This window comes from Onychostruthus taczanowskii, unplaced genomic scaffold (genome assembly GCF_017590055.1).
Source record: "Onychostruthus taczanowskii isolate IOZ18803 unplaced genomic scaffold, ASM1759005v1 scaffold13, whole genome shotgun sequence".
Classification (NCBI taxonomy): domain Eukaryota; kingdom Metazoa; phylum Chordata; class Aves; order Passeriformes; family Passeridae; genus Onychostruthus; species Onychostruthus taczanowskii.
This window is the reverse complement of record NW_024498462.1, coordinates 8,950,199-8,976,185: the sequence shown is the minus strand read 5'-3', so window position 1 is coordinate 8,976,185 and position 25,987 is coordinate 8,950,199. Positions and strand designations below refer to the sequence as shown.

At 47.7% G+C, this 25,987-nt stretch overlaps 1 protein-coding gene across 1 annotated transcript in view; it reads left to right on the top strand.

Annotated features, from left to right (window-relative positions):
• Positions 1–5,171: 5,171 nt before the first annotated feature.
• Positions 5,172–25,987, top strand: part of GPC3 (glypican 3) — a 138,425-nt gene continuing 117,609 nt past the window's right edge. The window contains exons 1-2 of the mRNA XM_041396598.1: positions 5,172–5,340; positions 14,045–14,206. Of these exons, the coding sequence (XP_041252532.1) occupies positions 5,172–5,340; positions 14,045–14,206 (331 nt within the window). The remainder of the gene's footprint in view (positions 5,341–14,044; positions 14,207–25,987) is intronic.

Below are 25,987 nucleotides of genomic sequence, written 5' to 3'. Positions count from 1 at the left end.
GTCTCTTCACACAGTTTTTGCATATAATATTAAACATTAAAATAATTTAATAAGGTGTAAATCAAGTTTTACTATAGTGCCACTGCACAGGAAAAAAGCACTCCAGGAATTGCACCTGAATACATCGTGGCCTCCTCTGGAGTGGGAACAATTTATATATTCAATATAACTTCCATTGGTTCTGCTGTAAATCCCATCTCAGAGCTGTGTGCTCTCCTCATTGTACAGTGGGACTTTGCCAGTGTGTGCAGCCCCACAGCTCTCACCTGGGGCTGCCTGGGCTGCAGAGGTCCAGCGTGGCTCTGCCCTCTGACCCTGTGCCCCACATCGCCTCTGCTCCAGCAGCTCCAGAGCTTGTGCTGTGCTGGTGAGCCTTGCAGGGGAGTGGGAATGCTGCATCTCCCTGGAGTGGTATCCAGAGTGCCCCCTGTGCCTCCTCTGAAGCTGTTGGGCTGCTCCCACTGTGTGGAGCTGATCCACAGCTCTGTGGTTGTACATCCCAGCCCCCTGTGTGAGGGGGTGTGCCCGTGGTGTGGCAGCCCTGGCTGGAAGTTTTTGGCAGCACTTTATTTCCATAGGTGAATGCTCTGGGCTGGTCCCTTCAGGGCTGGCTCCTGGCGATGTCTCTTCTGTTGATTAATCACCAGGAGATGATAAATGAAAATATCAGTGTGAGAAATGCCTGCCCCGTGCTCCCAGCAGAGGCAGCAGTGCATGGTGAATGGTTTTCTCCTGTCCCTTCTGTTTGAATCCCTCTGCAGAGCTGGCTCTCAAGTGATCCTCGTGTACTCAGGAGCTTTGCCAGTGTTCAGCCCCTCTCACTGGGTGCTGGGGAAGAGAGGGGTGCTGGGGAAGAGAGGGGTGCTGGGGAAGAGAGGGGTGCTGCAGCTTGGGCAGTGGTGAGGAGTGCTATGAGATCCTTCCTCCCTGAAGGCTGCATCCCACCACCCGTGTGCCCCTAACTGCAGCACACTGTGTGTCTCATCCTTTTATGCTCTGTTTTGGGTTCTCCAGAGATGGAGGGTGTGTGGAGGAGCTTTTGAGCCACACCAACTGTGTCTGTGCACTTTTAATTTTACAAAAGATGCAAAATCCTTCAGGTGACTGCATGGTCAGCTATACAGACAGCTTCCCCCTGCAAACCTGTGCCTCATCCACAGTTAAGAGTTCTTTTGGAAAAGTTTGGATCTGGATGGGATTTTATCCCATGAAATATTCTGCAATTTTGTGTCCTTTATCAGGAGAGAAGACTTACCAAACCCTCTGTAAAAAAAGAGGAGATCTCTAGGACTGGAGCTCAGAGATTTTCCAAGACTCTGGGAGACATTTCTGATGTGTGACTGAAACCAGTACTTACTTGGAAAAAAGTTCTAGGCTTGAAGTATCTCATTTTGGACAGGGAGAGTGATTTGTCTGTGCATTCTTGATGTACAGCCCTATTGGCATCTGCAGTGTCTTTAAGTGATGTATCTCTCTGAAGGCTTCACTGCTTCTGCTGTGTGATCTGCTCCCAACAAACTCCAGAGAGCGAGTGATTTATCAGCCACTGCTTTTTAGGGTGAGGAAAAGGCTAATGCTTTATGGATCTATCAGCATTCCTGTATGGCACACAGCATACAATATCCTGCCAAAGTGGGGAGGGATGTCTGCTACCTGGCAATCCATCATTTCTCCCAGTGCCCCATGGCAAATGCGCTTTTCTTTTTTCCATCAGGCTATGTGCAAGTACTGTTATATAGTGAAGAGGTTCTCCCTTCTCCTCCTCCACAAATGGTTATGAAAACCTGAAAGTGCTGCTTCTGCAGGGTGCAGAACAAGATGGGAAGGGTCATTTTGAGAGGGAGAAGACGTCACTGCCTGCAGCTCCTGGTTCCAGCAGGACCTACGGGGCCCAAGCCATGCAGCTGTGCTGCAGACAGCACAACAGGAGCACAGCAGGGATGAGAAATCCAGGCCAAACACGCCCATGTAGACTGCCAGGTATGTGCCAAAACCACGCAGATGTGGCAACAGATGCTCCAGGATTTTCTTTTCTCCCTTGCCCCATGGTGATTTCCTCTGTTATGGGCATGGCTCAGCTGACCTTGTCCCCATGGAGCTCATCCATCCCATCCACAGAGTAAGTGAAATGTGTTTATAACCTGGTGAGCCTCTACTGGGGAGTACGAATCCCTCTCCTACATCTCTCCTTGGTGTTTTAATTGATTCAGGGTTTTCCCAGTGGAGAACATCATGAGAGCATTTGATAAAATCAGCTACACATGATCCTGCCTCTCATTACTCACAGGCTTGAGGCAGGTAGATGATTAAGTGAATTTTTTATGGTGTGAGCAGTTGTAACAAGGGAAATTATCATCCTGGATATGAGACAATGACTTGGCTCTTACTACATCTGCTGGCAGACAACTAACCCAGTGACTTTGAAGCAAGTCTTCTGCTTTCTCCTCCAGGACAAGCCTGCATTTGCTACCCTCCCATTAAAAGGACAAGCCATATGGATGTGCCTGTGCTCAGGAAAATAGCTTCAGATTTTCATGGGGCTGATGTTGCAGTTCTGATGGAAGTCAGAGGGTCTGCAATTGTCACCTTGGGAATGCTTCTGCAGACACAGAATGGGAGAGCATCCTTTGGGCTTGGGGCTGGAGGTGCCACAGGACATGAAAATATTGTTGGTCCTTGGATGGAATGGGATTCACCCCTTATTTCCATTTGGCTGCATCCTAGACTTTATTACCTCAAGAAAACTCAGTAATGCTAGAGTGAAAACTGGGGAAAATTATTTCCATTAGGGAAAGTTTCCAGTTAAAATGTGAGTTCTTTTTCTTCCTGCCAGCAGACTTTGGGTACAGCTCAGAAGAATGACTGAAAGAAAGGGTTGCCATTTGGTTTTGTTACATGTTTCTAGAAGCTTTAACTTGCTTTTGACACATCTCCTTGTTGATAAATACACTTTATTTTCGCAGGGAGTCATTGTTGAGATAATGTCAGATCCCACTGTGAAGCCAGATCCAGTAAAGAGCAGTAATGTTGTTTTCTAATTTGTTTGAAATCCTAAAGCACTCCCTCATCTGAGCAGAGATACCTAAATGGCACCTATTTGGCACTGGGTGTAATTCTTTGCTCTAATGGCATGCTTGACAGTATCTGTGTACTTACCTGGAGCAGCACAAGTCTCCTAAATGAAATACACACAGCAGGTTTGAAGATGAGCACAGGAGATGCTTGAATGCCTTTTAGACAACTGTAATTCAGGCCATAAACATAATATAGATTGCAATATTGTATATAAAGTAGTGCTTCAAATACCAGCCTTTGTGTTCTGCAATTCAGTCCAATTGATTCCTGACCTAGCACAATGCTGTACCCGAAACTGTTGCATAAACATAACAAATCCATCACCAAATCAATGAAGGAGATGCAGAAGAGGTGTGGCAGCTACCTGGTGTGCTGTGGCTCCCATCACCTCAGCCTGTGAGCTGGTATTCCATGTAGGGTGCCAGGAGAAATGAAAATGGGTAAAGGATGGCTCCTCATCCGTATCACCGAGCACACGCCCGCCCTCTGCTCTGCTGAAATCAGGCACAATTTGCATCGTGGAGCACCTGCACCTCTGGACAAAATGAAATTTCTGGATTTCTCCGAATTCCTACAAAGCAGGACTTTTTGCTGCCTGGTTAATGGGAGTTTTGTCAGTCATGCTTACTAGAAACAATAAAGGGATAATAAATAGTGCAGTCTGTGGACAGCAACAGGCTCCGACAATCCATTAACCAAGGAGACGTGTTGCACATTCCAGCTTATTAGACGCATATCCATAATATATTTTAACAATCTCTCCCTGGCAGGCATTTTCCTAGAACAAATACACAGTTTGGACTTCCATTTTTCACCCCTGTTCAAAATTTCAGAGTGAAAAAGAGCTGGTAGCGAGCCATTAGCAATAATTTGATCCTGCATTTGCACTGGAAATGTTAAATATATTTTTCTTCTGTTCTTCTGCTTGCACTTGCTCTGTCATTGTTTTTCTGTGCATGGTGCAGGCTGGGGGCGAGCAGTGAGGAGACTGCCTGGGCAATCACTATTTTGGCAGTTTTTCATACACGACCCTTGCTGTTTTAAATAGAGCCTTTCCTCACCCCACCTTCTTGCTTCCCACTTTGTACAGCTGCTTGCTGAGTGATGAGCAGCGTGGGCCCCTTCCAGCTGAGGGTGCAATGGTGGTATTTAGGGTCTTTTGCCGGTGAGATGGAGCTGGAATGTCCTTTCAGCTGAGGTACACCGGATCGACCAGGCCTGTGAGACCCTGGGGGACCTTCAGCTCAACGAGAGAGGCATTCCCAAAACTGCATCTGGAAAGTGGTGCAGAAATGGTCTTGCTGGAGGAACACATCCTGCTCATGCAGAGCTGCCTGTTTCCAGGGTAGCTCCTCTGGTGATTTACCCTGTGCACACCCAGCAGCCCCCCAGAGCCGTGGCACTCCTGGGCATTCTGCAGACTGGGCTACCCAGACTCCAGCGCTGCCCCAGGAGGGCTCAGTGATGCTTACAGCCCGGCACTCAGCACCACTCCCCCCTCACGGAGTTTCCAGGTGAGTTTCACTCTGTCCCTCAGCCTTTCGGGAAGGGTCTAGCGCAGTGTGTGGAACTTCGCCCTCCCTTGCAGCCCCGGCTGGCAAGGCCTTAAGAGACGCTCTGTCACTCTCGGTGCACACTGTGAACTCACGCCACCCGTGCGAACCAGGCACCGCGCATCCCGCGCCAGCCGCGCTCCTGGGGCTACGCAGGGTCTGCGCCGCGCAGGCGAGAGGGCACCGGGAGCAGCGCTCCGAGCGCAGCGAGCCCGCGGCTGGCCGGGCCGGGATCGGGGTTGGTGCCGGGATCAGTGTCCGTGCCGGGATCAGGGTCAGGGTCGGTGCGGGTGCCGGTGCCGGGATCAGGGTCGGTGCCGGTGTCGCGCGGGAGGGCGCGCACAGGTGCGGAGCGGGGCGGGGCGGGCGTGGCGCGCGGGGGGCGGGCGGCGCGCGCGGGGCCGGGACTGGCGGCCCCGGAGCGCCGCGCGAGGCGCGGGGCTGAGCTCCGCTCCGTTCCGCTGCTCCCGGTCCCGGCGCGTCCCGACATTGCTGGCATGCCCGCTGGCAGCGCCTAGAGGAGTGCCCCGCTGGCCCGGCAGGATGTCGGGGAGCGGCGGAGTGCTGCTGTTGCTGCCGCTGCTGGCGGCCGTGCTGCTCGGTGCCCCGGGGGCCGCGCAGCCGGCGGGAGAAGCCGCCTGCCGCCCGGTCCGCGCCGCCTTCCAGGTGCTGCAGCCCGGAGCCAAGTGGGTGCCCGAGAGCCCCGTGCCAGGTGAGAGCGCCCGCCCCGTGGTGTCCGGCCGGCCGTCGTATTCTCGCCGGGGTTCGCCCGGGGCCGTTCGGGTGGGGGGCGAAGCGGCTGCAGCGCCTGGAGCCGGGGCCGCGGGTCGCTGTGCGGCTGCGGGACGCTGCGGAGCCGGGTGCGGGCTGCCCGCTCTCCCGCGGGGAGCTGCCCTCCCCCGGCGGCGGGGGCTGCCTGCCGCTCGGTGCCGGCGGCCGCCGGGCTCGGCTTGTCGGATGTGGGGATGACACGGAGCCGGTGATTACTTCGCGGTAATGGGAACCCGCGAATGGGAGAGCGGGTCTTCATTTAGCTCGATTTGTTCGGGGGGTTTTCACCCCCGTGGCCGAGGGGAGCTCGAGCTGTCGGGTAGAGCCGCGGCGCTGCCGGAGGGACCGGCCCGCCCCGTGCTCGCCTGCCGCCGTCGGGGGTCCGGTGCGAGGTCCCCGGGAGTTCGCGGTGTCCCCGGCGGCGAGCGGAGGCTCCGCGCACCCATCACGTCTCTGCCGGTCCCGGGTCCGGCAGAGCCGAGGTGTGCCCGGGTCCGAGGCAGTCCCGCCCTGCCGGGCTGCTCCGACAGCATCCAAACCCTCATCCCAGCCCGAGCCCGGGTCTGCCGCAGCTCCAGAGCATGGGGCTGGAAGGAGGCAGCGCGGCTCTCCCCGGGCTGTGCGGGTACCGTGCGGGGTGCGAGCCTGACAGGTCTGGGAGAGGTGTTATTCTGCTCCGCAGTTCCTATTACAGGTGACTGCCGGGGTGGTACCGCACCAAACCTCACCACTACCCCCTGCGAGGCTGCTTTCTGTATACATGCCTCATTCCTGGTTTAAAATGTAAGGGAAATACTTGAATTCCTCGCCTTTTAAAGGTGCTTCGGAGCTTTCTGGGAGCCGGGGTGTCGGCTGCTCCAGGTGGATGGCTGTGCAGTGTGTGTACACAAGCGGAGCGCTGTGATGGCCGCGTCCAGGAGCTGCCTGGAGAGCTCGCTGCTCTTGAGTTGGGTTCGATACGCAGCCGAGAACGCCTGCCCTGAAAAGCTTGTGATCAAAGTATGAAAAGGAAGAGATAACAGGCAGGGGAGGTGCAATGAGATCATCGCCAGCGGTGGCTGCTTTTAATAACGATGTGTTGAGTTACGTTTCTTGCATTCGGTGTCACACAGGAGTTCCCTCAGCAGTGATCTGCTGCAGGAGAGGCAGGGAGGGGACAAATGGGGTGCCCAGAGCTTGGGCTGTGAGGTGGTGTGGCTGCTGATGCCAATCCCAAGTCTTTTGGTCTGTGGGACTGTAGCAATGCCTAATCTTATGAAGAGCTGTGAGAGATATGAGGGGCGTTCAGATGTAAGTCCTGGTGAGAGCGTACCTTTCCTATCCCTACCTGTCCTTATGTTCTCTTCTCATATGAATTTCAACACTTAATGCTCCTTTCAGAGTAGCTGCCGGAACAGCATCTCTTCTCTCCCTGTCCCAGAGAGCCATAGTCTCCTGGTCAGTAAGGAAGTGGCACTGGAGATACTTTCCCGTGAAATGTTTGCATGAGGAGTTGCAGGAAAGAGCTGCTCTTATCACCACTGAATTGACAAATTCCGTTTGTCAGAAGGAAGTTGTTTCTTTGAAAGCCAGTGAGCTTCTTGCTTTGATTCCTAAGTAACTTTGCTGAGTATGTTTTTGCACACTCCAGGGAGGTGATGGAGGGGTGGGCAGGTTCCTGGAGAATGACTCCCATTGTATTGAGGGGTTGCCATGCTGCAGTGTGATCCGTCCTTCCCCAGAAAGCAGCAGCATCCTCCCGCCTGGCCTGGCTGTGATTGCAGTGGGTGTTTTTGCCCTGGTATGCTCCTATCCCAGCAGGGTTCAGGTTGCTGGGGTTCCTCAGTTACATTCTCACTCCCCTGTGAGCCCCAGCTGCACCCCTGAGAGCCAGGAGGAATAAGGAGCCCTCTGCCTCTGTGCGGAGCCTCTGGGCAGCTGGATCAATACCTCCTAACAGGGCTGGTGTTTCAAGTGAATGCTTGCAGCTTGTTACGATGATAAAGTTCCCACATATCAAATCGAAAGTGGATTTCACATTTGCCTAAGTACATAAACTTGATCATAATTAAAGCAATGACTGCTTGCTTATACCTTGGATCTGGCCCATCTTGCATGACTCTGTGTGGTAATTACACTTCAGAGCACTTGCTTCTCCTAGTAGCAGCTGCATAAATCTCTGTAATAGGGGAACATCACTCAAGGACTATTTTCCAGGCATCTGTTTGTTACTTTCCTTCCTTTCATACATCTGTCAATTAAAAAAAGTTTTGGAGTTCCCAGCCTCAAATCACCATGGAGTCAATTCTGAGAACCTTTCCCAATGGATCATACCACTCTGGAGAAACTGAAGTTAACTTATTTAAAATGTGGATTTTTTTTTTTTTGACACAGTTGTTTCTGGAATCCCCATTTTGCATTATGAGCAGTTGTGCTGAAGGAGTAAGTAGTGGGAATGCTGCTGAGTTGCAACACCCTCAGGAGAAATGTCCCACAGCTCAGTTTTACCGCATCAGCGGTGCGTGGGCTGGAGGGACATTGGCACAGCAAGCTCCGTAGGAGAGCTCTGAAGCAGACAGAGACCACACTTCTAATTTAAAAAAAACCCAAAAAAAGGCACTTCTGTTAAATGTGAGGGAAGTGTCATGCTGTTTTGTGAGCAGTATTGATGTTCTGGGAGTAGCTGCAGGCGTGCACCAGGCAGTGAGAAGCTTGCCCTCCTCTGGTCCTGCAGTCTGGGGACCAGGTTTTTGTCACTCTGGAGCATGTTTTGGTCTGCTTAGAGGTGGGGAACAGCAAAGCCTAACTGCTCTCAGCTGTGCTGACTGTTCGAGAGATGGGGGGATGCAATTCATGGCTATTCATCTCAGCTGGACCTGGATCAGAGCTCTTGTGCTGGAGAGAGTGAGGGCAGGGTGGTGGGAGAGTGGTTTTGCTGGGTTTTGATGAAGATGAGACTGAATGCCAGCTCCTGAGCCAGCCTGTGCTTCTGTGCTGGAGTAGATTCATGCTCACTAATAACTAAATTCTCTTTTTGCTATGTTGCCTGTCTTGGTTTTCTTCTTCCATTTGTCTTTTCTCTGCATAATTTCTCCTATCTATAAACAGCAGCTTGAATTTCCATTTCTCCTGCTCTGTTTTTCTCTCCTCTCTGCCATTTGGGTTTCTCTGTATTGGTGGTGACAGGTAATTGGGCTGGTGCCTGTGGGTAGAGGGGAAGGGGTGAGCTGGTGCCTTGGCAGGAAGGGGACAGGGGATGGGTGCCTCTGCTCTGGAGCAGTGGAAAACTGAGGAATATTGATCTTGACAGAAATATCTGCTGGCAGGTCTGCTTTCCTTCTACCACAGCAAAGTGTTATTTCCAGCTTTTTGTTCATTTTCTTTGATGGAAGCAGATATAGATTTGCCCTAAGAAAATAGGAGATTAACCTTTTGGAGTTGAGGTGTAATGCTTTACAAGCGGCTGGCTGAGCATGTCAAGCTTTCTTCTCTTTTTTTTTTTTTAGCAGCTGGCATGTGCCAATGTACAGTTTAAAAATTAAAAATCCCAGCTCTTCCCGCTGAAGTCAATGTGCCTTTGCTCATGAGCTGGTTCCCTTTGTACTCCTGCTCTTTTATTCTGTTTTTCCTGAGTGGGACTAATGATGCTCCTCCCTGTGCAGCCTTTCCATTTAGCTTAGCACGGTGGTTTAAAAGCTTAGTTTACTAGATAATTGAGTTTTCTGTTCTTAATTATTTCAGGCCTGCAAGTTGCTCTCTTGATAGTTAAGAGAGCAGGAGCAGAACCCTAAAATTTAGTAACCTCCCCAGGCAGTGGTTTTATAGTGAGATCATTAATTTTATTTTTTTTTTCCCAGGGGTTAACTTTAACAACATCCTGAACAGTGTTCTTCCTGGTCTTTGGAATGGTTGTGGGATGTGTGCATGTGACTGTAACAAATCTGTGTGGGGAGTGGGTGCCCAAAGTTAACTCCCTTGATGACAGTGTTTATACATTTGTTAGGAGGAAACTTTTACTTTGTAAAACCTATTTTTCACTGTAATGTCTTCTTTTAAAGGATGTGTTTTTATAGGGTGTTAGATTTGCATGAGAATCATTTGGCCAACATTGTAAGACTAGGGGAGGAATCCAGAGTCAGATGATCTTGTGAAACACAAGATGGAATAGAAAATAAAGGATAATTAAGCACTAATAAATATCCCATGTACTGTGCATACTGTTCCAATTTAAATCACCTACTGAATGAGTTGGTTTATAATTTATATCTCTTTAATTAGGTTTATAAAGATCAGCATTAAATCTGGGTTCTAAACAGTTGCATTTCCTTTTCCTCCCCCTAGATGCTGAGCATTAAAAGGCACTGACAGATGTACAACCCCCTAAATCACATAATTTAAAAGGTTCTTAATAAAAAGTATTGAAAAAACTGGATGAAAATCCACTATATTTAAATGTTGAGTCACTGCTTTTATCTATTTAAAGCATGATGCTGGTTGTAAAACAATTGGAGGAGGAAAACTGACCCAAAACAGCATATTTCTTGTGGGTAATAGTACCAAATTGGTGAGTTAAGAGGGTGGGAGGAACTCCTCTGACACTTCCAGACTGGAGAAGGCGAAGGTGCCAATGCATGGAGTAGCAGAGCCCCCTCACATGGGGAGGAGGCTGCAGGAATGTGGCACTAAGCAGGGACAGGTTCTTATTTTGGCAATGCCTGGGGTAAATTTGGGGGGAATGTTAATCTGATTTAAGCTGCCATTGTATCTGGGTGGGAAGGCTTGTGTGCCTCAGTGTGCACAGCTTGCCTGCCTGTACCTGATGACAGGGTTGAAGCTATCCTGGGATGCTTAAAATCAAAGGAAAATCCTTCAGCCTTGTGAAGGAGTCCACAACTCTCCACAGATGATCTTGAGGGTTTTTATTTTTGACATTTAATTCACTGAAATGGTTTTCACTTCTGCTGTGCTAACCACCTATCGGCGGGAATAATTGTACATCAAAGTCAAATGTAATGGTTTAAATTCACTGCTACCCGACCGTCAGTAAAAATTCCCTGTCGGGAGGAGGAAGAGGCAGGGTGCTACTGAAATTAGCGCAGCTTTAGAGTTTATTTCTGCTGGGAGCATATGCAAAACTGCTGGAGCATTTACACTGCTGTTCCCCAAGATGGCATAAATGGCACAGTTCTGATGGTGCCTGGCGTTCCTGCACCCATGGAAGGGGCTGCAGCCAGTGCCTTCTCAGCCGTGGGAGTTGGGTGTCAGAGGGTCAGGCTGCTCTGCTTGGCATCTCATCATCTCACTAATCTTGCCGCGATTGGTATGTGAGCATCCAAATGCAATTTAATAAAACGGTTGCAGTAATTTGAGGGACACTTTCTTCCTGAAAATGAGTTTGTAGTGATTTATAGCGAAAGAAGAAGGTTGTTTGCAAGGGCTGAGACTGGCATTACAAGGTGTAATGACTTGAAACTTTAAGAAAAAGGGGTTGTGTAGGTTGGGAGATAAAAACGGTCTTAACAGTGAAGGGCCATTAGGCAGCGGAATGGGCTTCGCTATCTCACAAGCCGGAGTATCGCTGGAGGTGTTTGTGTTAGATAAAACGCTGAGAGGGGGAGGATTGGGAGGCTGAGGTAGGATTTGATGACTCACAGGACCTTTTCCCGTGCATTTTTTCGGAGTCAGAAACGTGTGGCACCCTAATTCATGTACTGCCGGTGTCTGGTCCGTGGGCTTGCTGCGCGTTCCCAGGCGTTCGTGTCTCCGCATCCTTCGCGCGTGGTCTGCGCAGCCTTGGCGCTCCTGGGGGGCTGCAGCTCGAGTGCAGAAGGGCTCCTTCAAGCAATGCCACGAGTAAACCCCAAATACATCTGCAGGTCAAAAGCTTTGTCTCTGTTTCATCTATGTCTGCTGGGGCTGGGGTCAGCAGCTCCTGGGGGAGTGGCATTGAAACCTCCCATCCCTGCTGCTCCTGGGGGATTTGGAGATGGAGTGTTGGAGCCAGCTCGCCATCTGGGAAAGCCATACACAGAAAAGAGCTGGCAGATGGGAGTCAGGCCCCATTCCCTGTCCCTCTGTAGCAGCACTGTGCCAAGAAGAAGCTTGTCCCTGGTACCTTCCAAGAGCCTGCCCTGCCTGTGTTGTCCTGTTGTGTTTACCGTGACGTTTCTTGCCGTGTTAGTTGGCTGTCTCTGCAAAACATTTTAAGCTGAGTTAATTCCCAGGCTTTTTCCTCCTCCTCTGTGATTGCTCTGATACAGCATGTGTCTGTCTTTTTACTGCACAAAAATAAAGATGCATTTAAAGGGAGAAGTTGGCTTAATTGCTAAAAAGAAGGATAGGATGTGAGTAAATGACCTTGCTGCTTCCTATCCTTGGCTTTAACTTGCAGAGACCTCTTAATTGCCAACTCTCAGATTTTCTATATTGGTATTTCCATTAATCATGGAAGGATTTTTACTTTATAATTTGAAATGTGTCCTAATATAATAAATGTAGGAGGAAATAAGCTTTGTATTAAAAAGAAATTTATGGGCGTACTGTAGTGTTAAAGAGACCATGCTAAGCCTTTTCGTGGTGTAAATTGAGTTGGGTTTGACTTTAAAAAACCTCTTTAACTTGCTGTTATACAACCGCTTCTCTCATTAATGCAGTGTCTTGCTGTTACGTGGTTTTATGGTCCCTTTTATTTTTTCAATGCATGAAATACCTGTCGCTGTGCTCCTCTGGAGTGGTGAGTTCACAAATCACTGAGGCTCAGGCTTGAGGCATTGGTGTTGCTGGCTCTGTGCCAGAGGGCTTGAGGAAGGGACTTGTGCTGGGCATCCTGCTTTGCAGAAGGGGAAACTGAGGCAGTGGGGAGTGATGGAGCCAGGATAGGGGTGTGGACCCTTTCTCCCTCTTTGCATGAGGTTTTTTGCAGCAACAGCAGGACCTGCACTGGTTAAATCTCCTTTCCCCACATGCATTGCATGTTGTAGATGGAGTGTTTCATGTTCCTTTTCCCATGCTGTGCCAGGGAAGGGATAAGGCTGGAGGGAGGAGGATTTCTGCTGTCGCTGCTCCTGAGCCCTGACAGCTGGTTTTCCCTTGGCACTGTGCATGACTCTTCTTCAGGAGGCACACGATTGAACTGACATTAATATTAATCCTGTTCTTCTAGACTACACTTGCAAAAGTGACTTTTGACACTTTCTAGTAATTAGGGAGAGAGTGGATGTGGTAAAAGACTCTTGTGAAGGAGAGAAGACAGGAACCTGAAAGGAAGCATAATCCTTCCAGAGCAAAGATGTAAATTACCAAAGTAGCTTTTACTGAGGAAAAACCCTCTATAACAAGCAGGAAGGCAGAGTGAGAGGTGTGAGGAGCCTTCACTCTGTCAGGGCTGTTGGTCACTGGCTTGGGGACTGCTTCCCAATCCAGGTTCCTGGCAGAGCTGAACCTAGCAGGGAACTGCTTTTGCTTTGGGCATGATGCAGTTTGGGTGGCAGACAGTGAAATGTGGGTGCTGGCTGTTCTTTGACCCTGGAGAGCCATTTTTAATGGAGCTGGTTTTTGCTGTTTGAGTTTCTAAGAGCAGCATCGGATTAGATGTGTTTTGCATAAGGAGAGCTATTTTCTTTGATAAGAGCTTGTTGCTCTGCTTGTGTGTTTGGGGCCTCAGTTTGCTCTTAAAAGTTGATGGAAGATAGGGCCTTTTACTACTGCTACTTCCAGCTCTTCTGTTTCATCTTCTCTTGTCTGAGCCTGGAAAGATTTCTGTTTTCTTCCCCAGATTTTATTATTTTTAGCTAACAACACTTCTCTTGAAGTTGTCTACTTTCTCCATGAATAAATGCTTTGGGAATGTCAAAAAAAGAAGTTTAGTATCACTGAGCAGTGCTGGAGATGCCAGAGCAAGTGGTGTCTCTCTGGCCCTTGTCTCCTGGCTTTTGTCCCATCCTGGTGAATGAGTGAAGGTGCTGCAGAAGAGGCTCTTGCCTTGTGCAGTGCTCAGAGCATCCCTCAGGATCTGGCCCTCTGCAGTGGGACAGCCATGAGTGAAGCAATGGGCGTTGTGCTTTTTTGCCTGTTGCAAAGGAAGGATGACATGGGGACATTTGGTTGCACAATTTAAAAGCTGGCACTAAAAAGCCAAGTAAATCATTATAGTTGTGTCCTTCTGCTATTACTGTTGTTGCTGGGGATACAAAAGGGTAGCAATTGCAGGCAAATAGCACTGTTACTTCCAAATTAGTTTCAAGTCTTTATGCAAATCACAAGCATATCCTCCTTGATGTACTCCATGCATTGCTCTATTCACCGTAAATCCACAGCCTCAAATCCTGTCTCTGTTTTCCACCTCCCACTCCACCTTTCCTGCTCTCGCTGACTCCTCACTGCTGTGGGCAGACAGGGGACAGCAGGGTGGGATCACTGCTCAGCCCTGGCTCACCAGTGCTTGGGGTGTGTGGGAGCTGGAGCAGGCACAGGGGGCCACTGCTCAGCAATCTGGGCTCTGCCTTACCCACCCTTTCCTTTGGCCAAGCTGCTTGCTCAGGACAAATTCCAGAAATGCCATCAATTTGCCCAAACAGTAGTTGTAGCCACGCTGATGCTTGGAGTTGGTTTCCTCTCCTAATTCCACCTCCTAATGTGAATTATCTTCTACTCCTGTGCCTCTGCAGGGACTGATCTGCAGGTGTGTGTCCCAAAGGGCTCCACGTGCTGCTCCAGGAGGATGGAGGAGAAGTACCAGGCAGCTGCCCGCCTGCACATGGAGCAGCTGCTGCAGGCTGCCAGCATGGAGCTGAAATTCCTGGTCATCCAGAACGCTGCTGTCTTCCAAGGTGAGTCCTGGGGGTGCTCCACACACCTGCAGGAGGAGGCAGCATTTCTGCTCCTCTTCCTCAGCACTGGGCAACTGGAAGTGCAAGTGGCTGGAAGCTTTCTATTTGCTTGTTTTTATGTTTGTAGATATTAAATATGCTGGTTTATGGTTAGCAATATACCTGGTTTGCTGCATGGTTGCTCTGCAGGGCTTGTCCTAAATATTCTTGCTGCTGTAAGAATGAATGGAAGTTTAAAGGCTAAACTTCTTGAGGTGCAAATTAAAAAAAAACAAAAAAACCCACAAAATCCCACCTTTCCAAGAACTGAAATCTCTGTGGAAGTATTGTCTTGTCTGACTCTGTCTGTCCCCAAATACAGCCTGCAGTGAGGTGATCTGGTTGTCACCTCAGTGTAATGCTTGGTGAGATCTGTCTCAGCTGTGTGTGTTATTGTTATCCACTGCACAACAAAGTTGGGTATTCTGTGGGAAAGGTGGCAGAGGCTGCTGGTTCCCAAATGTGCCCCATGGGATATTTGAGTGCTTGGTAAACCTATGCTCTGCTGTCTGGGGCAGCTCTCTTTCTAATGATAATATGATGGTTTTGTTTGTTTGCTTGCTTGGGTTTTTTTGTAAAATGGATCTTTAATTTTTTTTTTTTTTTAGTGTTGATACACACTGGTTTGTGCCACTTAAATCTGCAATTATTTTTTAGGGCCTTTTGGTTAATGTGCAGTGAAATGATTGCTTATTTGTTGAGTGCTGTCCTATTGAGGTTCCATCATTCTGTATTAATGGTGTTTTTGCTTGCATTTAAAAAAGAAGTCATGGGCAACCAAGCGTTTTTTTCCTTCTTGATGATATTTTTGCAGAATAATTGATTTATTTTTGTTTATGCCTCACTAATAGCAAGACCCAAGACCTGCTGAAGCCTGTGAGATCAGGGCAGAGCTCTGTTCTGGGCCACAACTGACTGATGAAGTTTAATATGTTGTTTTTCTCAATGTAAGATCAAATGAATTGCTGAGGAGATAACAGCACATTTTTTTCCCCCCAGTAATTCTTACTGCAGTTACCATTAAGATCCAATTCTAATAACCAGAATGGAGTAAAACTAATGCAAGATTGGTTTCCTAGGCATTGGAAATGTGGACCAGCTTCAGAAATGGTGAATAACCTGGGTGGAATACAAACTGCCTGCCTCCCTCCTTCCCATTTGACAGAAACTGCAGCATTAGTTTTTATTGTGTGTGGGAATGACACCCTGTGGAGCTGCAGGTTGTGCACTGCATTTGGGTGCTCTGGCTCTGGACTTTCTGCCACTCCTGGAGAGAGTTGAATCCTTTGCTTAGAGTTAATTATCCTGCCCCGTTTTTTTTTTTTTTTTTTTTTTAAACTGTTACTTCCACCCTGGCCCAGGGACCTGTGCAGGGGCTTTGAAGCTGAAGTTATTCTGAGAAGCCCTGGTATGTGGAATTGCCATTCTTGGTGGTGTGGAAGAAAAGCATTTAATTGAACAGTTTCTGACCACTTCTGCTTATTAAAAAGGCTTTAAAGTGACTAAAATCGTTTGCAATCCCATTGCAGAGGAAGAATTCCTAGCTGGAACCATTGAGGAGCTCACTTTAATTATCTTGTATAAAGTGCTTTGGTCTTGGAAGGACGATTCATGAGACTTTGAACACCATTTACTTTTGTTATCTTTAAAATTAGTCTGGAAGTTTGTAGGAGAACACTTTTTAAAATAGGTTGATCTTTTGATTGCTGCTTGCTTAAGAGTATTTTGATGGCTGCAGTGCCAGAGGCTGTTCCAGCTATAGGATTGTGCAGGATGCCCCTGGCCCGGCTGTGCAGGGGACTCAACTATTGGGGGATGCTGGAGTGGTCAGGGAAGAGGAACCCCAGTGGCACCTGAGCATCTCCTGCAGGTCCTGGGGACAGATTCCGTGTGGCTTTGGGAGTTGGGAGTGCAGGGATGGGACAGCTGGAAGCCGTGCCAACTCTGAGATGTGCTCTGGCAGGGAAGAGAGCTCCCAGTGTGTTTTGCTTTGGGTCAGACCCCTAGTCTGGGGACCCAGTGCAGAGGATGGATAATTGCATCTCTCTCCAGAGAGGGGAAATGTGTTGGTGTGGAAACACAGCTCAACCACTCATATTAAAAACACAAATGTGAAATCCTTCAGAGTTAATTTTAATATTTTTACCCTGGCATCTAAAGGGACTGCTAGTCTGACAAGCAGAATCCCATCCAGATGTTATTATTTTGCACCAAATTTAATTTCTTCCTGCTGAAGCTAGAGCAGCATCTCTGCTGATAAAGATCAAGGGAAATTGTCTGGCATTTACAGGAAATCTCATCCAGGCCTATCTGTTACAATGTTCACTTAGCAAAGTTTATTAGATTATTAGTTTTAGACCCTTGGGCTTTTTCTTTATTGCAGTTAAGAAGGAAAAATCCCAACCAAAAAAAATCCTCCCTTCACTAAATTTAAATGGTACAATTAGCTCCTGGTCTTATCTCAGAGGCATTTTTTAAAATTATGAAGATGATTTAAGTAGTGATTTAATCTTTTGGAAACTTGCTGTGTTTGACAGTGTTAAAATGGATTGTGGCTGCCTTGACTGCAGTTACATCTTACTCCAGGATTATTTTTGTGGGCAGTTTTTTCACTTTCTCTTGATGTATCCATGCTGGTACCTCCTGGTTGGGGTTCTCAGCTCTGAAGCTGGGATGAACCCCATCACCTCAGAACTGCTCATGTCTTTTGTCATGTGACATTTAGGATTGCTAAATGTTCTCATCCAAACTAAGCAGTAGTTAATGGAACTCAGCTGCTTCAGAGAATGGTGAGAACCTTGCCTTTGGTTTGCTTTCCCCCTCTTTTTCTTCTGATATCAGATCTTTGCTTTTTTCAATGGGGGAATTTCTGCCCTGCCACCATCTAGTCTTTACCTATTGAAGCAATGACAACAAAAGAAAATCCCTCAATGAATTCTGTTGATTTCCTAAACATTAAATCTGAATGGCTCAACTTTGTGAAAGGTGAAATTGAGCAGGAAAATACCAGTGTGGTTCTTCTTTATCTCCCCTTCCCCTCACTAAAGAACTGTGTTCCATGGGGTTGGCTTGTGTGCATGTTTATCAGCCTGATTCCTCCTGCTTCCCAAGCTTGGGAATTTCCTTTTGAATGGTCACTTAATTTCTTGCCCTGCATATTGGCCACAAAGCTCTGTGGATGACAGAAAATGAAAGCTTTAGCAGCTGCTCACTTGCAGCTTTTGTGGTACCTTCCTACCAGTTCTCTGTTCAAGGGAAAAGATACTTGAAAAAAGTGGAAAGATGGTGACACAATTAAGCAAAGAAGGACCTCTGAGAGAAGGAGGAGCATCTGCACCCATTCTTTGTGTCAGATTTCCTGGTAATCTCCCCTGCCATCAAGTGAGAAGAGCGGGACAGGAGAGCTGGCTGTGAGGGGCCGCTTCTGCACAGTGCGCTCCTGGAGAGAGCTGCTTTCAGTATTTTAAGTGATTGCTCAAGTAAGTGAACAGCAGGATGTGGTGCTGCCTCTCTGCAGCCCCTTCTCTTAGTGCCAGTCCCATCCTGGGGGGACTTTTCCACATGGTGCCAACACAGAGCTGCTGAGTGTGTCAGTGGCTCTGCTCTGCCATCCCCCAGCAGTGGTGTGAATCGTGAGACGCAAACTGGGGCTGATTCTGACCCCGAACTGAGCTGCCCTAATGCTTGTGTGGATGCAGAATTTGCTTCCACTCACTTGCCAAATAGCTCCTGTGGGGCTGCACTGCTGCTGGAGCTTTGGGAATGCAGTGGATGGTGGGAAGGTTGGGAGTGCAGTAGCCCAAACTGAAAAATTGCCTGGGATGCTGCAGTTGGGGCCCCCTTGGTGAAAGGTTGAAGGGGTAAATGATGACCTGGAGGGGCAAATGTAGACCTGGTCTATTCCCTCAGAGGCAGTGGCATGTTTCCTTCTGCAGATGGCAGCTGGAAAATAATAAAAGCTTTACTGGGGGAAACTTGCAGGGGCTACAGAGATGTGAGATGCTTTTGGGATGTGTGCTTCACAGTGGTTTCTAGGAAAACCATAATAAATCAACACCAACAAACCTGCCTGTGCATGTTTATTTTCTTATTCATGGGAGAATCCTGTTCCTTTTCTCCTCTGGATAGGGCCCTTGGTGGTTCTGGCAGAGCAGCTGCTGTGGGGAGGATGTCGATTGATCTCTCCTTGTGTGCTGTGGTAGGATAAAGGCAGAGCTGTAACTCTTAGTCCTACCAGGCAGCTCTGAAGGCTGTAAATCCTCCATTAGGCATAAATGCAGCCATTTTGGTTATTTATAGTTATTTACACTATCCATTCATATCTGTCAGGAATGAAGGCAGTTCTGACATTGCAAGCTTCTATCAGGTTATCTTTAATCAGTTTAGAGGCACCTAAGCCACAAATATATCAAATAGCCAATCCTAATGTTGGAGTCCTCTAAAGCATGACTGAATTATTTATTTTGTTATGATGAAAATGTCTGGGCTTTATTGGGTTTTCTTTGAAGAACTTGATTCTGCTTGAAGTCTGGAAGATAAAAGATTAGTGATTGTCTCTCCAAGTTTCTTATTCCAAATCCTTCAAGGCTTTTCATTTTTCACGAGCCTCTGTTACTGTGTTAGAGTCAAGGTGAGGGAGCTGAGATTTCTTTTATTCTATTAAAGAGGTTTAACTATATAAAGTATTTTATCTTTACTAATTATGCCTTGCACAGGTAAATTCAAGATACACGTAGCAATTAGGTGAGAAGAGATTGGGCTGTGTGGTGAGAGCTTTTGTATGTTAATCACCAAGACAGGCCCACTGATACCAGCACTACCCAGCAGAGCTTCTCTCATCATTTGGAATAGTTTAATACTCCAGGGTCTTTAAGCCAATTAAGTTTTGATAATTCAGGAAGGTCTTTCAGGTGTTGGCAGTAAGAAGAGCCTTGGGTGGACTTCAGCACTGCATTCTTGCTCTTGGTGTGTTGGGGAGGGAGGAGGTGAAATGGGGCAAGTGGGAGAAGTCTCTGGCTTGGACAGTCAATAACTATTTGAGAATGTGGAGATGAGGGAACTGGGGAGGTCTTGGGGCTGAACCAGCCCTGCAGAGGGGAGATGTGACCAGCAGGTTACAGCTGTGCTGTGTGCATGGCTCTTGGCTGTCTAACCAGTGTGCAGGGCTTGCTCAGCTTTTCTAAACAGGAGGAAAGTGATTGCAATTAACTGAATAAATGTATAAAATGATGCTTAGCAGGACTTGAAAGTGTGTCCTGAGTGGGGTGGTCAGTTTAGCAGCTTCAGGTGAAAAGTGCATGTGAAAATGTCAGCTCCTGCTTGTGGCTTGTAAAATACTAAGCTGACATTTGAGAGTGGACTCAAAAGAATGAATCCATTTCTTGGAAGAGAATATTAAAACTCTTATTAGACTTTACAAATAAATAAGGTCAAGAAAAAGATCTCTGTATCATCTTATCATTCCTCTTCCTAATTAGTCCTCTGCTAACTGGAGTCTTGCTGGACCCTTCTGTGATGCACCTACATCCACTGTGGCCCTTCTCTGCAAAAGCTTTTTAATTTGTTGTTGCTTTATTATCTTTTCTTAATAACTTGAATTTAAAATAGGAATTGTCTCACTGGATCAATTCAGGCTGGTGTTCTGCCTTTGGTGGGGCTTCCTGGCAGATGCTTTGGATGCACGAAGTTTGTAGTGGAAAACTATGGTGATACATTTACCGGGTCGAAAACGATGCTCTAAACCAATGATTACAGGTAGGTGGAAATAATGTCTGCATAATGAGAGATCTCTGGTTGTCAGAATTGGTCTAGGGAGGTAATGTTTCCTTTCAAATAACCAGAACTTATTGTTCATAAATCACAGTTAATCTGTTTATTACACCAGCACACGAAGCTGGAAGTCTGGAGTGTGCCATAATGCTTAGCTTTAGGAGCAGAGCTGTAATAGTAGCAGCAATTTCAAATGATTTGAAATTGGGGGATCAGCAAAATGCAGGAGTTTGTGGAGGCTCTGGGCATTAAAAATGACTGCTGAGGATTGATGAGTTTCTTTAACAAATTGTAAAATCCATCATGCAGGAGTTAGGGCATGAAACTGCCCTCCTGAGCCACATAAACCATGGCTTTGGAAGAACTGCATGACAGTGCATGCTACCGGGAAGGGATATTTTGAAAGATGTTTGGTTTTGCTTTTGTTTCTTCCACTCATTGCCTGAAGTTTCACTGCCAGCACAGCACTGGCATGCAGCTCACTGGGCTCTGGGGGTGCTGCATGGGTCCTCCCTCAGGGGAGCCTCTCATGATGCTGAGCCGGAGGTGAGGGGGGCTCTCCTCCTGCCTGTGCTCCCCCTCTGCTGCCTCAGCCAGTACCACGGTGGTCCCATTTCCCACAAATTCCCAAAATCCTGGTGCATCTTGGACCTTGCTCATAGCTGGAGAGCTTGGCATGTCTTTGGGGTGTCTCCTTGCAGGAGGGACCTGGTTGGCTTTGGCTGCTGCATCGCCCTTGAGCCGTGCAATGCATCCCCTCACCCACGGCCTCCCCTGCTCCCACCTGCGTTTCTAAGAATCTGTTTGTTGACTGCTGCAGGAAGGTTCTGTGTTATACCCTTTGCAGAGAGTTACCAGCAACCCTCTGGTATGTCCACAGAGCAGTAAAATGTGTTGTAGGAGACATCCCTGGCCTCCCAGGCCTTGCTTTTGGGGCCTTCATGGCTTGAGCGCTGCAGCAGTGGGGAGCTGTGTGTGGCTGAGATCCCTCCCTGTGTCGTTGTGCCTCTGTTTTTGCCCTGCAATTAAACACTGCTGACGTCCTTCCCCTCTTGGGTGAAATGAGGCTTGGAGGTTAATAAGAGGCTTTTTGTAGCTGCCTGCGTGCTGCTTCAGCAGTTTTTAAGCATGGCACTTGGTGTCTGGGCTGAGGGCCCCCAGTTCAGGGTGTGTGGAGGAGCTCCTGGATGCTTGTTGTGCCTTCTGCTGCTGTGGGCTGTCCCCTGCCAGCTCTGCTGCTGCTTTTGTGCTGTGGGAAGGGATGGTGCTTTCCTCCTTCTGGGGGGTGAGGGTGGAATTGGCTGTGTGCACATGGGGCTGCTCCCTGGCATTAGTGCTGCAGCTCCGCAGGGAATGCAGGCCACCTGGATGGGGAATTAATGCTGCAGCTCCACGGGGGATGCAGGCCTTCTGGATGGGGTATTACTGCTGCAGCTCCACAGGGAATGCAGACCTTCTGTGCTGGGGGTCTGCAGGAGGTTCACAGCCTTGCTGGGGTACCTGTGGCATTTCCTGCAGCTTCTGCAGCTCTGTGTGGTGGTGCTGCCCCTGTCCCATCCCTGAGCCATGCTGGCAGAGCGTGAAGCTCTGCCTGCACTCCCTGTCTGAGCTGTGAGACAGCAGGGAGCGAGGGCTCCCCGTTCCTCCACGTCTCCTGCTTCCACAAGTGGGCTGTTTTCTGTAATTACCTTCTGAGCTCCAAGTTATCATCTTTTGATAGTTCAAGTACTAACGTTCTTTAAATGCCTCCCAACGCTATAAAGCAGTCAAAAGACATCTCTTTAGCTTGCAGTAAGGTGATATAAATGTCATGTTACCCTTGAATGTGGTATTTATAGAACTGCTTGGTGCTGTTGAATATTTGTGTTTTATCCTTTGTAGTTCCAGTACAGAAATGGGCACAGCAGCGTCTTCCATCACTTGTCCTGAAAGGATATATAGAGGCATTCTCATCCTGCAAAGTGCTTAAAATGCTAACAAGAGCTAGTTTGCATTTGCTGGGGAGGAAAGGGGGAAGGAAGCCAGCACCCAGCAATAAAGACAGGGGCTGTCTCTGTAACGAAAACATTTTGCTAGATTGTCATCTGCTTCACTTTTAAAGCAGCAATAAGATATAGCGATAAAATGGCCAATGGTGCATTTCATCTAAGGGAAATGAACTCTTGCTGAGCCAATTAAACTGTCAATACACTGTGGTTTCACGTTCCCCTGAGCAGACTGGGTCACCTCAGGTGTGTTACTCACTCTGACTTCACCACTGATGTGAAATCAATTTTAGCAATTTATAATCTTTCATTCTACTGTGAAAGTATATTAATCTGTGAAAAACACCACTCAGACAGTGAGGACAGATGACAGCTTTCCTCACAAGTGTGTGTGGCTGGCAGTGCCTCTTGGATTATCTGGTGCATGCAAAAGTGTAACTTTTGGACACTCTGGAGGCACTGACAATCCAGTTTTCAAGCCTGGGGCTTTATACTTAAAATGTTCAAAAAACCATAGCAGTGCCTTGGTCAAACTTTCCACTACTCATGTGAAATTGAGTAGTTTGAAATTGGCTTTATTCCCTCAGCCCAGAAGAGGCAGAGCTCTCCACATTGCTTTTGGTATCAAAGAAGTGCTTGTGGCAGATTTATTACTGCTCACTAGAAAGTAAAGCAGATGCACTTGGCATGGATGGTGGAGAGATGCTGAGGGATGTGGGATCTTCTGTGTTGGTTTCTGTGGCAGCAGTATGTTTGAGTTTAGGTTTTTATCCTGCAGCTGTGAAGGGGATGCAGGCTGGACTGTGGAAAGCAGAATACCTGGAAAAGTCCCTTCCATCCAGGTACCCTGGCATGCAGCACCTGGTGCTGTGTCTACTTGCATCCCTCAGAGTGCAGCTGTCATAGGAATAATGGAATCATTTAGGTTGGAAAAAACCTTGAAGCTCATTGAATCCAGCCCTTAACCCAGCACTGCCAAGCCCACCACTCACCCTTGTCCCCAAGTGCCACATCCATGTGGTTTTTGAGCACTTCCAGAGAGAGTGCTGGATGGAATCTGTGATTGCTGTGGTGGGCTGGGCTTATTTAGGTGTTTTTGATGGGTGCTGGATTGGGTCCTGTGTCACACTGGCTGGTCAGAGAGGCACATCTGGGTTTGTGTGTGGCAGCCAGGGATGGACAGGAGATGAGGGAAAATTCTGATTTCCATGAAGTATTGCATTTAGGAATGAATGCATCTTCTATGACAGATTAAAAGTGGGAAGCACTGCATGTTTAATCTGCTACTATTAAAAAAACCCCAAAACTTAATTGGAAAGAAACAATCTGAATGTGTGCTTGGGAGAAAAAAAATCACAAACCTGTTGGTTAGCAAGTGAAGATTAAAATAAACCCTCTGAGACAAGGCAAAACAAAGAGCAGTGTAGATCAATTGTAAATGAATTCTTTTGCTGATTAGCTCTTCCCAAATTTGTCATCTTCAAGTAAAAAAATCTGTGACTGAGTGCCATAAAGAAGCAATTTTAAAAGCAGTAGAGAACAGTGAGGCTGCCTCTAGGATTACAGCTCACAGCTTTGGCATTCACTCCTTTTGAAGGAAATTGGTGAGTAACAGATTGCAGTAATGCAGTGTATTTGTATTGGTCAAATTCCTATTATGATCACAGTGAAAAATGATGTTCCTTTTTCTAGGGAAAGGAAATTAAATAGGCCTAGTAATCCATGTAAGGAGATTGGTTTACATTAAAAGGAGGAAGGAATGTGAAAACTAATCAGATCAATGCATGCTCTCTAATCTATCTCATTAAAAAAAATAAAATCAGATTGCTACTGAATTTCTGAGGAATTATATTGAAATTACACACATGCTTTTACTGCCTTTTAATTATGAAATTATTTTAATCTGATCAAGTCTGCCATGTAAGTGGGCTATCAACTGTTCTTAAATACCGGCTCATGAATTGAAAATAGTTCTTTAAATGGAAGCAAATAGCATCCCTGGTCCTTCAGCTGAGAATGCCAGATCATGACAGGGCCAGAGCTACCATTTGTACTGTGGAAATCTGTGCTGGTTGATTTAGGTGCACAACTTCCCTCTGGATGAGGCTTTTAAGGTTGTTTTTTATGCTGTCAGGGGAATGCTTGGTCTGCAGTGTCCAGCTGCACTGCCCTGATCCAGCTCCTTATGGGACCTGTGGGAATGGTGGTGTGCTGGGTGGTGGCCTGGGAAGGATTGTCACCTGTGATGTCAGGCATTGTCCCCCCTCAGTGGGGCTGTGGTGGGCAGCTGGTGGGGGGCTCTGCAGCTAAGCCTCTTCTTGTGCGGATAAGACATTAAAAAAAAATAAAACAAAGTGTTGTCTAAAGAGAAAAATGACAAGAGGAGTGCTGAATCTCTTGCACAGCATTTCTGCTTCCAGCAAACACTTCAGTCACAGGGAGCTGGCCTCTGTTAATTTGTCAGTAAGACACATTGAAAACTTGGACTTTTTTTTGGCTGAGGAATCACAAGAGCCCAGCAGTGGACAGTGGATAGTTCTGCACAGCTTCTTGTGGAGCCAGGGCCATGGCTGGTGACCTCTCTGTCTTTGCACAGAGCTGTGTGTGGAGGCAGGATGGTGTCTGACCACCAGGCTGGCACTGCCATGGGCACACGTGTGAGGTGACCTGTGCCTGTCCCTGCTCCAGCACAGAGCTGGTTGGGGGCAGATTAGGGAGAGTATAGGAATGTGTCCCCTTTTGATGGAGTGACAAAACTATCCTTGGTCCCCTTTAAAAGGAAATAAGCCCAGAAGTTTCTCTCCTCAATTAGGTGAAAAGGCATCTCATAGGACCTGGGGGACTTCACCTCAAACTTAAGGGTAGCCAGTTGGACAGAAGCCAAAAAGTCCTGCCTGGGCAATTTACTAGAAAAAGAAAAGAACACAGAAACTAATCGCTTTTGTGGGGTGTTTTACCAGGAGCAAGGACCTTCTTGTACCCAGCTTGGTTTTAATCTGTAAAGAGTTTTGTTATTTTGCCTTTTATTAAAACTTTTCTGTTTCCAACACTACCACAGAAGCCATCCTGCTGATTTTATGCCTTCTAAGGTAGCTGAGCTATCTTGGGTGTGAAATAGATCTCCAAGAGCTTATGAGAGCTGGCTGGAGGAGATCCCTATTTCAGGAAAGGGATGGTGACTATTGCCTGTGCTCCAGCAGGAGGGTGGTGTGGCTGCTTGGTGAGCTCTGTGCTGGAATTCACCCTCTGCAGAAAGGAGGGACAGCAGGAGGAGGATTCCCAGCCTCTGGGCTGGGGCTGTGCTGCTGGGGCATGGCCAGGAGCCTGCAGGGACAGCCCAACACCTCCTGCCTTCTGGGGGTCCACATCTGGCCAGCTGTGCTGGGTTCCTCTGGGGGAGGGACCCAGGGTGGGGCTGCGGTGCTCCTGGCAGCAGGCACAGAGGGACAGCCACCCACGGCAGGCACCAGGAGGTCACACTCCATGTGCTGCCGTGCATGGAGTGCCTGCATTTACAGGGGTAGCCTTGAAAAGGGGGGAAGATCTGCCTTGAAAAGCACTGATGGAGCCTTCGCTGTCCTTGGGGAATGAGCTTTGTGGTTTCTGAAGAAAGACTAAAGGTGTGTTTCCACACTGAGCAGCAATTCTGTATTTGTTGAGAGATGGCACTTGTATGTTGGATTTTCCAGCATCTTTAAAGCTGGAGGTGATAAGCTACTTTTTCCCCTTTCTTGCTTTGTTCATAGATTGTTTGTTTAGATAATGGCCTGGAAATTATATTGGTAACCTTGTACATCACATTTTGCTGCCAGTGAGGAGTAAACAGTGCATTTGACATTTGAAGAAATGGTTCATTTTCTAAGGGATATGATTCAGAATCTGCTTCTTGAACTAATGGACAGTATAATGCTATTTTTTTTACTAGGTTGCATAGATTTTTACCTTGAAGATGCTCTATAAAGTGCACTGCATTACCAGTGTTAAATAA